We start from the raw sequence: 14,732 nt of genomic DNA, 5'->3' as shown, positions 1-14,732 counted from the left end.
AAGCAAAACTCAGAATGAGCACCTTGTTTCTCATGTTAGACTGTGGTCTTCAAAGAATTGGATGAGTAGGAGATGTGGAGCTGCCAGTCAGCAGTGTTGTTAATCCTTCATCCTATGCTTCTCTCTCACCCTGTGATAATGTCTGTAAGTGGTATTTAAGCTGCTGCCTGTGGTAGTGCAGCTGTATTGTGGATGTTGCATGAAGCAGCAGTCCTTTGTAATCCATCTCATTCCATTTCTTTAATTGCTACTAAAAGACTCTATGCCAAACCAGTGTAGTGTTTGTGAGTGGCTTTGTCAAAGGCCAGCTCACCTAGGAGCTTCGTGCTACCCCTCTGTTGTTTGGAAGTCTGCCTGTGAGGGAACCATCCACCAGTCATGCACTTGAATTTCAAATATCCAGTAATTACATAAAGCTGAATTTGGGGTATTCAGTAATTGAATAATAAGTAGGGCTCAGGAACCAAGAGATCTCTGTCCAAGATGATGATTAGGAAGGAGCCATGAACTTCTCTGAGGATTTCAGATTCGCAGGTTTAGCAGCATTATTCTATTTTCAAATTTGTCTTGTCTAGTTGAGCGTGAAGTTTTATACTTTGAACATATTGAGCTGTTCCTGTCCACTAATGCTATACAGACAGTTCCATGACTGTCAGGCCCCAATCAACCAGCACACAGCGGAGTACATGCATGTTTGCGTTGACCTGTGTAGTCATACATGTTGAATGTTGTAGTCCTTTGAGAGCCGTCTTGAATGCTGTCTTAAGATTTAGCCCTCCAGAAGTCTTCACTGACTCACCAGGTTTCACATGCTTAGTCATCTCGGCCATGTGCAGTAGCTTCCTGTGCTTATACCATTGGGTGAGTGCATATATATACTTCCCAGCTGCAGAGGGTGAACACAGGAGGAGAAGTCTATGCTGCCTTTACCAAGTCAGTCACCTACCAGAGTTGGCTATCACTTAGAAAAGTTTAATGTCCCTGGTTAGTAAGCTTTTAAAAGCCTGTTCAGACTAACGTGTTTAGTCATTGGCTCACTCATCCAACATTTATTCAGATTTCTGAGCAAGCATTGATACGATGTAAAGATGAAAATTGTTGTTACATGATTCATTGGCCACACCATACTACAGTCCGTTAAAATTGGTGGTCTGAACCCAAGCCTGTCACAGAACATCTAATGTGCACATAAAGTAATTAAGGGGAAAGCAACTGTAAATGCTAGAGGTGAGCCTGTCAGTGGGGATTGTTTGCCTTTGTTTTCTGTGTTCCAAAACTTGGTTTTTGATTTTTTTTTTTTAAAAAAAAAAAGCCTCATTGAGAAATAAAATATAAGATAAAACAGTTTTAAACTTGGTAAAATATACCTAAAATTTCTAGAGATTTTGCAGACATCTGAGGTTTAGATAGACTCCTTATGGGGCTAGAGAGATGACTCAGCTGTTAAGAGCACTGTCTGCTCTTCCAGAGGACCCTGGTTCAATTCTCACAACCCACATGGCAACTCACAGCTGTCTGTAACTCCAGCTACAGGAGATTTGACACCTCACACAGATACAGATACAGGCAAAACACCAATGACAATAAAATAAAAATATAGTTTTTTAAAAAGACTCCTTACAAAGTCATGTTATTTATTCATTGTGATTGAAAGATCTGAGAGAAGCTAACTGAATAGCTGGATTTATTTTTCGAAGAATATTATTTAAGTTGTAATACTCCAGGTGAACCTTGTTGGTTTCTGAAATGGTACTAACTAGCCTTTAGTTCTGGGGGAAAAAAAAAAACCTTGCAGTTAAAATATAACTATAAATGCATTTGTGGAGCCTCTTTGGATCATGTGAAGCAGCTGAGTGCAGTTTTGCTTTGAACATAATTGGTTTAAAGCAGGGATCTGGAAATCTGGATTTGAACCTTGGTCCCAGTCTGATTTAGGCCAATGCCACTCTTCATTTACAAACTGGAGATAATACCTTGCTCATAGAATCCTCTAGGGGATAAAAATGAGCTATGTCTATAAACTTTTATCATATTCTATCAGGAAAATCAGCCATATGGAGAGCAGTTTAATAATCATTTGTTGAAATAGTTGGAGAGATAGTAGACATTTTTAAAAGGAAATACTCAGATACCTGTTCTAGTAAGAGAGGTGACATGCTTGGACTTGGAGACTGTTCTCATTACAAACTTCCTCCCTTCCCTGCTATTATATAGCCACAGTGAACTAGCCGTTGACAAAGGAAAAAGGAAAAATGACAGTCCACAGGCCTTCCTTAGGGAACTACATGCATCTATTAATGTTTTCTGGTCTTTACTCAGTAAGCTCCTCTGAAAGTTCTAATCAACTGTTACTTTTTACCAAGTTGGCCACACTTAGAAAGGCTTTAAAGTATCGTTTCTCTGGCACAGGTGAGGTGCCTTAGTGGGAAGTGGGGCTTATGGACAGGCCTGGTTCCCCGAGTTTGATCTCGGGATCCCACAAGGTGGCAGGAGAGAATTCCCAAGAGTTGTTCTCTGATTCCTCTGTAAGCATACTCGGCACTCACATGCACAAACACAATAAATAATAAGTACAGTTTTAAAAGAGGTCAAAGGGAAAAGGCTTGAGAGCTGTCAGAGCACAGCTACCCATAACAACGCAATTCTTAGGTGACACTGATTTGGAATGTTATCACAGGGCTTGAAGCCATATTTTCTATAAATAATTGATTTAAAATTTTATGTAAGATAGAAACATAAAGGAAGGCATGTTTTAAATAATTCAGAAAATTAGAAAAGTAGTCATAATTAGATTTGTACGCCATTGAAGCTAACAAAGTAAATTATTCTGAAATTGTGATTTTCCACAAAATTAGTTAGCTTAAGAGCTGTAAGAAAACAAAATTTGTAGCAGAATGAAGACAAAATAGTTGCTAAGAATAATTGTGACTACTTACTGCATGTGACTTTTTGCCACATTCTTATATGTCCTTTTTATATAGCCTTAGTTATGACAGAAACATATGAAAGGTCAATCATGTCACAGATGAAGTCACTTGTCAAAGACAGGCTCAGTAGTTTGTCAAGTCAGTGTTGGTACCAGGACTTCTCCACTCCAGAGTTCTCTGCCACCCTCCCTTAAAGTCAGAGTGAGAAAGGGGACTGAGAATAATTGTGACTAAAGTTGTGTGTGTGTGTGTGTGTGTGTGTGTGTGTGTGTGTGTGTGTGTTCATGTGCTATTCTGTTTTGGGGGGTTTTGTTTGTTTGTTTTTGGTTTTTTTTTTTTTTTTTTTTTTTTTTGCAATTACAGTCTCTCCATTCCCTTTCTTCCCTTCAGACCTATATGTACCCTCTGTCCTTCCCTCCCTCCCTCAAATTCATGGCCTCATTTCTCACTAATTTGTGTGTGTGTGTGTGTGTGTGTGTGTGTGTGTGTGTGTGTGTGTTTTCAGGACTGTTTGGTGTTGGACAGGCAGTTGGTGTGCTCTTCTCTGGGGAAGGCTATTTCTCCTGCTCTCAGTCTTTTTGACATTTAATATTCTCAAATTTGTCAAATTAAATGAAGGGGTAAATATATATATATATATATATATATATATATATATATATATATATATATATATATATATCTCCATCCATCCATATCCAGAGTATCTAGAGAACAGCTGCCTGGCACTATCCCAAACATTTTTAAAGCAAAGCTTTTTTCATTCCAAATTTCCTTTTCCCCTGTTGATCCTGATACACGTACATTTGGGGAAGTGACACTTTTACTTCTTCAGTTTCAGTAGCTTCTAGGCCTCTCTGTTCCTTGACAGGAAATGCAATGGTCTTTTTCACTTAGGCAATTTAAGTTGTCACTTTTTGATGAGTTTATTTAAAGCTAAAAGCTTTTCCTTTTCTGTGAAGAAAAAACAAATGTATGGTTAAAATGTAATGATTCATACAGGACACTGTCCGATAACTACTCAACAATGAGCTGACTGATTGTTATGCCATCTCTTTATGTGTAGAATTAAAGTTTATAATTCTGTGATATTTATTTATTGTAGGATGTAATTAAAACCATTGTACAGAGTGGTGGCATCAAGCATCTAGTTACCATGGCAACCAGTGAACATGTAATAATGCAGAATGAAGCTCTTGTTGCTTTGGCACTAATAGCGGCTTTGGAATTGGGTAAGTACCTCGCTGACAAACTTATTTTTTACTATTTTTATCTTGGATGAAAGGAAGCACAGGAGTGGAATGGAAATGAAATAGAACCTTGACTGTGGAAGTATTTTGCTAGTGTCTACTTAAATCCAAATATATGGAAAATCATATGTAAGTTGCTGTCACAGGTGTTTTCCTGTGGCTATGCTTTGTGTAACATTTTTAGATCAACACTTTAGGACTTAACTTTTAAGTATTATTTTACGTGGAAGATACATAAAACATTTTCAATAGGCTTTATAATCATTGAAATGAAACCTGGAATATCACAGGAAGAAGAATCTGGAACTGGGGTTATAACTCAGTTGGCAGAGTACTTGGCCTAGCATGCACAAGGTCCTGAGTTTCAATCCCCATGTGCCTGGTGGTACATATCTGTAAATCCCAACATTCCCAAGGTATTAGATAGGGAGATCAGAACTTCAATATCGTCTTTGCTACATAGTGAGTTTAAGGCCCACTGTGTATATTATGTAAGCCTTGCAACTCGGATGGAAAGGTATCCTGGCAGTTGGGAGCCAAGGACTAACACAGTCACTGAAGTGTAGCTGCTTACAGCTTTGCTCCAGGAAAGTTTTTCCCAGTACAAGTGTCACAGCTCTGCTCCAGCACTGGAGGGTTTCCCCAGCAAGGTTGTTAACAGCTCTCCTCAGGTCCTGTGGAGGGTAACAACTCTGCTCCTCTAGAGGATAGTTCCCCAGCCAGTGTTACAGCTCTGCTCCAGTCAGGCTCTGGTGAAAGTTGTTAAAGCTGGGCTCCGCTAGGTTGTCACACAGCACAACAAATTGGAAAGGAAAAATCCAAGAGGGTGGCTGCTTCTGCTAGGGTGGGAAGTAGCAGCAAACTGAACAGGATACAGAGTTTATGTAGAGTTTCTTATCGGGGTAGGGGAGGCTTTCCAGGGTGGCTTGGGATTGGTGTGCTTTTGTAGCCTGATTCTGGGGCAAGCTCAGGGATTGGTGGGATTTCAAACCTGGGTCCTGGGGTCAATTCAGGGGCAGGATGTTTTTCCTTGGCCTAGGTCTTCCGTGTAATCAGGGGCAGGATGTTTTTCCTTGATCCTTTTTACCCTACAGCTTATGTAAGACCTTGTCTCAAAGTAAGAGAGACCTTGTCTCAAAGTAAGAGAGGGAGGGAGGGAGGGAGGGAGGGAGGGAGGGAGGGAGGGAAGGACAGAGAAGAGAGGAGAGAGGGGTGCTCATATTTTGACCCAGACTTTCTATGTCTGCTGTTTCTACTGATTCTCCCCTTTAATAACCCCTAAAAATGTTTTTCCGTCACTTTATAGTACTCCTTTATCTAAACTCTCATCTCTGTCTTTTGTGTGTCTGTGTTCAAAACTTCCCACTAAGCAAAATTAAATAAAACTGTTAGTTTCTGTGTGTGATTGGTGGCTGTCTAGTATACAGCATCCATGTGGGCAGAATTCTCCATGAGAAGTCAAGACACAAATAGAACCAGACCCTGATAACTGTCAGCCAGGGATGGTGTATCAGAACTAAGACCCAAAAATGCTTTACAGCACACCCAACCCATAGGGTCTTTTAAATATAGAATCATGTTCTTTGCAAACAGGGATAATGTGGCTTCTTCCTTTCCTATTTGTAGCACTTTTTCTATCTTTCTCTTACTGCACTAGCTAAGACAAGTGCCTCCAGTGATCTTTCAGATTTCGTTGGCATGTGTTGTAACAACTCCCTTTTCATCGATAATCCTATTCATTTGAGTCTTCTCTTCTAGTTTGGCTAAGGATTTATTGAACATTTGGGGGTGTTGTTTGTTTTATTTAGGGAGCCAGCTCTTTGATTGTGTGCATTTTTTTTTTTTTTGTCTTTTTCATTAGCTTCTTCCCCAATATTTGTTATATCTTGCTGTGTTAGGTTTGGTGACTTCTTTCGTTTGCTAGAACTGTGAGATTCCCGATATTTGTGTGTGTGTGTGTGTGTGTGTGTGTGTGTGTGTGTGTGTGTGTTTTATATTTATAACCTTTTCATTTTAATACATCTTTACTGTATTCCAGGTGTTGTGATAAGAGAACTGTTTTCATGAGATTTTAAGAATTTTATGTCTTCCTTGTTTCTTCAATGACTATTTTTCGTTTAATAGTTTAATTTTTTAGCATACAAGTATTTGTATAGTTTCTGATGTTTCTCTTGCTATTAAGTTCTCATTTTGCTTACTATGGTCTGCTTAGAAGGAATTATTTCAGGCTTTGTTTGGTTTTTTGGTGGTGTTGCTTTTGGGGTATCTGTTAAGGCTTGTTTTGTGGCCTATAACATGATCAGATTTAGAAGATTCCATATGCCACTAAGGAAAATGTGTGCATATTCCTTATTGGTTGGATGGAATATCCAGTTGGTCTGTGATATAATCTAGCTTTGAAGCTTCTTTGCTGGCTTGTTTGGCAGATCTGTCAAGAGCATGGAATATTGGAATCTGCTGCTATGACTGTGTGAGGACCTGTGTGGTCTTTTGTGCCTTTGTGTGTGTGTTTAAATTCAAAGCCCCAAAATTTGGTTCCCGGATTGTACCTGTCTTGATGAACTGTAGTCCACATTTCCTCCTGACCGGTCAGAGCTGGAGTCTACTGAACTAGAGTGCAGAGACAGATTTATTTTTTCTGCCAAAGGATTAAAAGGCAGGAAAGAAAGTTTGCAGAGCCAGATTTGATTTCAAGTGGAAGCAGGAGAGGAAGCAGACTTCTCCTTTGAGGAAGAGAGAACTGGAATGCACATTTCACCCGGGGAGGCAAGAGTCTAGTTGGTTGAGTATCTCTGTCAGAGAAGCTAAGTTTTTCCTGTGTAGGAGCCTTCCAGTTGGTTTACTCAAAGACAGAAGGGCTGGTTGGTATGCAGCCTGTCTCCAACTGCACATGCCTGGGGCAAGCAAGCCTGCACATTCTAGCTTCAGGGAAAAAGAAAGAGGAAGTAGGCACCATCTCCACTATTTTAGGACATGCCAAGAGAAACTATCCACCCCAGGGCACCCTTTCCCTAGCTATCTTACCTTCCAAAGGACTAATCCTAACCTGTCAGTTGTACCAGCTTCTTTACAGCTCTTTGCTTGGGAGATATACAGCCTTTGACTCTGTGTTTGTACATCTTACTTGTGTTCCTTGGAGACAAAAGATACATCACCATTTTCAATCCACTCAGTCTGCATCTTTTAATTGGCAAATTCGGTCATTTAGAGGTATCATTTAGAAGGGTCTGCTGTTTCCTGTGATGGTGTTATCTTCCTTCTGTTAGTATTAGCAATTTGCTGTGTTGGGTGTGATCGATCCCCCACCTTGGCTCTCTGTTCATCTCTGCGTTTGTCTCATGAAATGTTTGATTTCCTGTGTGTTCATGGATGATGCGGTCTTCTTTCTCTATACACACTCGTTTAAGAATCTTCTACAGTGCTGGCCTGCTTGGCATGAATTGCCATAATCTGAGTTTGTCTTGAACTGTCCTTATTTCTCCGTGAGTTTTAAGAAATAATTTCATTGGATGTAGTAATTTTGGTGTTAGTCATTTACTTTCAGGGCTTGGCCTGTGTTGTTCCATGCTTTCCTGGTTTTTAAGGGTGCTAATGAAAGACAATATTTTTGTATTTTTTTCCCTTACAGCTTTTAATGTTGTTTATATTCTTGGCACCTTGCCTATGATAAGTCATGCAGAGGTTCTTCGCTGGTTGAGTTGTTTCATTGAATAAATTGCTTGACTCTGCTCCTCCTGCCCCATGGATTCTTAGGTTTCATTTCTTGAATGTATCTTAGACTTCTTGGGAGTTTTAGTCATGTTTCTTTTTGTATATGTCTGCATGTATTGTCTTATTTTTCTGCTTTGTCTTGTCCTTTTTGGTGGTTTTTCTTATGAGAGTAATGTTAAAGCACAGAATATTAAGTAACAACTAATGTTTTTTAATATAGAAAAATAGGTAAAAGTTTTTGGGTTTTTGTTTTGTTTTTTGTATGTTTTGTTTAAGCAGCTCTCTTCTTCCCCATACCCTGGTCTCTTCATAGAAATTCTCACTGCTCCTTTTTGGGAAGTTCTTTGTAAACAGTGTGTAGAAGGGGAAACAATGTTTAACCTGATGGCACTACTACCATCCACAGTGGCTGACACTCTGTTTCGTATTGTAGGTCCTGCTGAGAAAGATCTTGAAAGTGCTAAGCTTGTACAGATTCTACACCGACTGCTAGCAGACGAGAGAAGTGCCCCAGAAATCAAATATAACTCCATGGTCCTGATCTGTGCTCTCATGGGATCTGGTATGTATTCCTTCTTTCACTTGATATCAGTCTATGGCTTCCATCAGATAGTAAATAACAGTCATAGGAAATGGTTGACTGTGTTTAAAAAGCAGTAGACATTAATTTTTAAGATGATATAGGAACTTGCCCTCAGAGGACAGAATAGTGTGTCAGATCCCCTGAAGCTGTAATTACAGGCAGTTGTGAGCACCCAGATGTGGGTGCTCAAAACCAAACTCAGTCTTCTCTCTGCAAGAGCATGTGTGCTCCTAACAGCTGAGCCATCTCTCCAGCTCCCAAGACTACTTCTAAACTGAAACTATCCCCAAAGGATTCTTCTAAAATAGTGTCATACAGTAAATACAGCAAAAAATCAACTTGTGGGTTTTTTTTTTTTTTTTTTTTTTTCAAGACAAGGTTTCTGTGTGTAGTTTTGGTGCCTGCCCTGGAACTCACTCTGTAGACCAGGCTGGCCTCGAACTCACAGAGATCCGCCTGGCTCTGCCTCCCGAGTGCTAGGATTAAAGGCATGCACCGCCACCACCCGGCATCAACTTGTGTTTATTAATACCCAAATACGTTTTTATGTAAAGAACAAGTTCTGGATTCACATGTTGTATTAACTAAAGACTTTATTCAAGAAATTATTGATGTGTATCAGTATATGTACCATGGATACTTGGATGTATGTTCATTCTGCTGTTACTGAATGGAACGATTTAGAAATATCGATTGATTCTATGGGGTGATGTGGTGGTGTTTCCTGTACTCTTGCTGACTTCCTGAGTGTTGTCAGTTGTTGAAAGAAGAGTACTGAAGCCCTCCTCCCCATAATAATACATTTGTATGTTTGTCCTCCGGCTCCGTCAGTGTTTCCTTAGAATGTTATAAACAGTATTGGTAGGCACATACGACGTTAGGGCTCTTGCAGTTTCTTGGTAGAGTAACTCTTCTGTCACATGTAATGTCCCTCTCAGTCTCTACTAACGTTCTTGCTCTGAAGTCTCATTTATGTGGTGTTAACATAGCTACTGCTGCTTATTTTTAAGTAGCATTTTCATTTTTTTTCTTTTCTTAGCGTCAGTCTAGTGTTAATAAGTTTGAAGTATCTGGTAGACAGTCTTTACTTACAGTCTGCTCTGCCGGCGCTTTTTGAGATAACTACCCCCAGCCATTCTAAGTTATCGCCTAGCAACAAATTCAACTTTCCCTCATTTAAGAATGTTTTATTAACCCCTTCATTCATAATTGTCTATAGTCAACTGATTCTTTGTTCATTCCATCTATACATGGCAGTTTCTAATGAGAAATCCGCTGTGTTCTGTTTGTTTCCTCTATCCAGTGTTTCTAGCTTTCCTTTTTCTCAATTGTAAAATGTGTCTTGAAGCACCGATTTGGGTTTATCCTGTTGGAAGTTTGTTCGGATTTTAGAATCTATATGAGTTCATGTCTCTTACTAAATTGGGAGAGTCTTTAACCATTATTTCCTGAGATTCTCTTTAAAGCTCTGTCCTGTTTTCCTTCTTGTTCAAGGTCTCTGATGGAGCAGATGTGAGATCTTCAGTCATATTCCTATAGGCTCCTGGCGCTTTATCTGTTGTTCAAACAGTAATTTATGATGTCTCATCTTAAAGTTTAGCACTTATTTCCGCAGATCCTTTTATTCCAGTATTAAATGTATTAAGTTTTATTTTGGTTAGTTTTCTGAAAGTTACCTTAGTGCTGAAATCCCATTGGCTGCTTTTGTCTTCTGCTTTCTTCCTGGGGTGTTTTGTCCAGTTGTTTGAAGCACATTCATAGCTTTCTGTTGAGACAGTTTAATTGTAATAGAATATGTAAACATAGCTTTACCATACTAGCCATTTTTCAGTGTTCAGTGGCAGGAAGTGTGGTCACTTTGCTTCCTGACCACCACCATCTGTCTCCAGGCTGTTTGCCATCCTCCGAAACTGATCCTATATCTACTAAGCAGTAACTCCCAGTTGTTCCTATCTCTTTACATCTTCCTGCTGCAGTTCTGTATTCTTTTCATTAGTAGTATTATTAATTCTAGGCATGTCATATAAGTTGAATAATAACATATTTGTTCTAAATGGTAAGTGATGTTCTGTTGTGTGTGTATATGACATTTATTCCCTCTGTAGTTGGAAGTTTTCCTGTGTCCCACCTGGTCCCACAGCTGCTCGGTCCCAAGTAAACACACAGAGGCTTATATTACTTACAAACTGTATGGCCTATGGGTCAGGCTTCTTGGTAGCCAGCTCTTATAACTTAACCCATTTCTATTAATCTATATGTTGCCACATGGCCATGGCGTCACCGGTCTGCTGGCCTCTTATTGCTCCTTCAGCGGCAGCTGGAGTCTCCTTCACTCCACCTTTCATCTTGTCTTCAGTTTGAATGTGTTCCCTAACATTGTCCTGCCCTGCCATATGCCAGTGCAGCTTTATTTATTATCCAGTGGGACCCACACATATTCACAGCATACAGAAAGACATCCCCCAGCATTCCCTCCTTGATGGGCATTTGTCTTATTGGGATAAAGCCACTTAACACTGGTATAAAAATCACTCTTCAGGCCCCGCTTTCAGTTCTTTGGGGAATATACAAAGAGATGGAAACTGGGATCTTATGATAAATCTGCTCCTGTTTTTGAGGAGCAGCTGCAGTGCTGTTTTCCAAAGGGTTTGACTGCGTAATATTTCTGCCAGTAATGCATATGGGTTCCAGTTCTCAGCATCCCAACTAAGTAATCACCACTCAGTGAATGTGAGGTGATTGTTTTGATCTGCCTTCTGTAGTCATCAGTGATGCTGGGAATCTTTTCCTGTGTACATTGAAAGTTGTTTGACATGTTGATTTGTATGGTTCCTTCCATGTGTTCTGACGTTATCCTTTGTCAGATGTGATTTATAAATATTCCCTGTTCCGGGAGCTGGAGAGATGGCTCAGTGGTTAAGAGCACTAGCTGCTCTTCCAGAGGTCCTGAGTTAAATTCCCAGCAACCACATAATGGCTCACAACCATCCATAATGAGACCTGGTGCCCTCTTCTGGTGTGCAGGAATATATGCAGGCAGAACACTGTATGCCTAATAAATAAATCTTTTAAATAAATATTCCCCTTCTGTTGGTTATCTTTTAGTTCTGTTGATAATGCTCTTTGATGTATAAAAGCTTCTTACTTTGATGAAATACCATTAGTTCATTTCTCTTTGTGTTGCTGTATCCGAGAATAAAATCTAAGTTTGAGATTATTGCTCCATGGTGAGTTTGTGTGTAGGACAGGCATCAACTTCATTCTTTTATATATGACAATCCAGTTTTCTCACCACCATTTGTTGAAAAGCCTTGCCCTTTCCTAGCCAATCTTGGGCCCCTTATCAAATCAAATGTGAGGATTTATTTCTGGTCTCTTTCTATTCTGTTGCTCTGTGTCTGCCTCTGTAACAGAACTGCATTAAAGTCAAGAAATGGAAGACACTTCTACTTTGTTCTTTTTCAAGATTATTTTGTAAACCTGAAGTCTATTTAAGATTTTTTTTAATATTTATTTATTATGCATACAGTGTTCTGCCTGCATATATCCCTGCAGGCCAGAAGAGGGCACCAGATTTCATTACAGATGGTTATAAACCATCATGTGGTTGCTAGGAATTAAACTCAGGACCTCTGGAAGAACAGCCAGTGCTCTTAACCTCTAAGCCATTTCTCCAGCTCCCTATTTAAGATTCTTTTGACTTTCCAGGTATGGTGGCCCATGCCTTTAATCCCAGCCCTCAGGAGGCTGAGACAGGTGGATTTCTGTGAGTTGAGGCCAGCCTGGTCTGCATAGTGAGTTCCAGGACATCCAGGGCTATGTAGAGAGACCTGTCTCAAAACAAGAAAGAGAAAAAAATATTCAATGTGACTTTAGGATGGATTTCTCCTGTTTCTACTAAAAGATTAGTTGTGGTGTGTGAACATACCAAAATTAATACACCAGGAATCAAGGAGATGCCCCCTCAGTTAAAGGTACTTGCCTGCCACCGAAGCCTGAGCATAGTTCTTGGGATCCACATGGTTGACGGGGAATCCACTCCCACACAGTGTCCTCCGAACACAATTCATGCCCTGCGGTATAAGCTTGTGGTTTAAATAAAAATTAAAAATAAATAATAATATAAATTTCAGTTGCAGAGTATTGATTATATTGAACATATTTAGACCCCATTCTTCCCAATAGCAGGTCCTCAATAATCCTGGGAGTCCTAAACTTTCTTACAGTTAAGGCTTAATGAGCCAAAAAGGTCAGAAAAGGCTAGGAACAAAAATCTAACAAGGAGGTGAGTTTTGCAAATTTTATTCAAAGTATATAAAGTAAAAACTTCACTTATCACAAAATTTAACAGGTTTTTAAATAAACTATTTAGCTTTTTGTTTGAATTGCTGGTGGGATTACTAGATGTTGAGATTATACAGTGAGCTATATTAATTACAGCTTATTACCCTGAACAGCTTCCGACTGCAGAACCTAATATAAATCTTTATAAATGACATGACAGTGCACTCCTAAAAAAGACCTTGCTAGGTACTGTTGGACTCTTACCTGAGTTATTCCTGGCTTTATAGCTCTGTCTAGTCCAGTCATCAGGTGTATGTTTAGAGAAGGTTACACAGTGCGATTAGAACAATACAGCGGAAACATGAGCGGTTTCTTCTCTCTTCCAGAATCTCTATACAAGGAAGTGCAGGATTTGGCCTTTCTAGACGTTGTATCCAAACTTCGAAGTCATGAGAACAAAAGTGTTGCCCAACAGGCCTCTCTCACGGAGCAGAGACTTACAGTGGAAAGCTGAGGACAGCCCCTCCTGGCACAAGGCATCACCCCAGCTGACTACCCCTCTGTTCTCCATCCAGCTGCTTCTTCCGCTCCATCCTCTACATCACTTGTGCATGCGTGTAATGTTCCAGTACCAACTGAAGAACTCTATAGGTACCTGCCTAATAAGATTTCTCAACCCATAGTTAATGTGAACACGACCGTCCAAACAAGTCTCCACCCATAACTGTTATCCTGTATCCCTGATGCTTGAGCTACATTAAGTAGAATGTGCATGTTGTAGCCCTATGATGATGTAAACTTGGTACTACATGCTGACTTGCTCTTCACATGCAGTAAGCTACATAATAATGTACTGGTAAATTAGAAACAAAGAATGCAGCAGGATCTGTCTAGCTTATTTAAAGATGAGACTGAACAGTAAAAGTACCACCATAGGTTTTGGTGCTTGGGAAGCACAGTGATCAAAACTGTATGACTGCTCATTCATTAGTCTTCTACTAATGTCAGGCCCCTTGTGCCTGGAGTTGAATAGATTCAGTACTCTCTCTCTTCCCCTACGGTTTCTCCTTTTTCTGAACTGTATGGGCAATTTGCCAAACAACGTGGCAAAGCTTCCTTAGGTGTCTCCCTCCGACTTTAACGGACAGTGGTACCAAGGCCCAGTGCTGAAACGTGGTTTTCAGTGTGATCGGGACAGAGGGGATAAAGAAACCCTAACATACTGGACCACTTTGGGTCTTGCCTGTATTTTACATTCTGATTTGTGTGTAGTTACATCTAGGCCTTCCATCAGTGAACTAGCGTTGTCCCACACATGTCTCTAATAAAACTTACTTGCCATTTGTTTCAACTGAGGAAAACTGAGTACAGCTTGTTCGGTGGAGGACCCCCCACTCCCACCCTTGTTTTTCATCTTTCAGGCTGAAAGCAAGGAGTTCCATCTTTCATACTCCTTTTAACTATTGTGCTAATTCTAGGTGGATAGAAGAGGATACATGAAGATGTAAGCTTGTCTACGCTAAAGGAAGGAAGGCCAGTTTTAAAAGCCATAGTAGCCAGTCCGGTACATTCTGCAGATGGCCTCATAGCAGTCACTGTTAAGAGTTCCTCGCTTGCATTTTCCCGCTGAGAACCATGGTAATCTCACAGGCTGCAAGCCGGGACTCGGTGTAAGGAACCTTGGCAAAATGTAGTGTGCTCGTCACTGCCACTAACCACCACCAAGTGAGTCTTTAGAGCTTTGACACACAGTCTTTATAAATTAATCAGGACTCCCTGTGACCTGCCTTCTTGCACCCGATTGACCCCTGCTGATATACAAGGGAGGGTGGGGGCTCCTTCACAGGACTGGAGGGCAGCGAGAGGGGACAGCTCCTTCCTCCCCAACAGGAGATACACGTATCTCTGCATTATCTAAATCGGACTTTGGTTTTCACACTTTTAAATTCAAGGAAGATTTACTTCATGTAAGTAAAA

The 14,732-nt window shown here is 40.2% G+C and overlaps 1 protein-coding gene across 4 annotated transcripts in view; it reads left to right on the top strand.

The window, feature by feature from the left end:
- The window catches only part of Rap1gds1 (Rap1 GTPase-GDP dissociation stimulator 1), a 142,861-nt gene extending 129,227 nt beyond the window's left edge, over positions 1-13,634 (top strand). For all 4 annotated transcript variants that reach the window (XM_059266345.1, XM_059266344.1, XM_059266343.1 and 1 more), the window contains 3 exons: positions 4,033-4,159; positions 8,322-8,450; positions 13,142-13,634. In XM_059266345.1, the coding sequence (XP_059122328.1) occupies positions 4,033-4,159; positions 8,322-8,450; positions 13,142-13,269 (384 nt within the window). In that variant the 3' untranslated portion in view covers positions 13,270-13,634. The remainder of the gene's footprint in view (positions 1-4,032; positions 4,160-8,321; positions 8,451-13,141) is intronic.
- Positions 13,635-14,732: the final 1,098 nt, after the last annotated feature.

This window comes from Peromyscus eremicus, chromosome 6, assembly GCF_949786415.1.
Source record: "Peromyscus eremicus chromosome 6, PerEre_H2_v1, whole genome shotgun sequence".
NCBI classification, from domain to species: Eukaryota; Metazoa; Chordata; class Mammalia; order Rodentia; family Cricetidae; genus Peromyscus; species Peromyscus eremicus.
The sequence above is the reverse complement of the archived record's forward strand: the minus strand, read 5'-3'. Positions and strand labels throughout refer to the sequence as shown.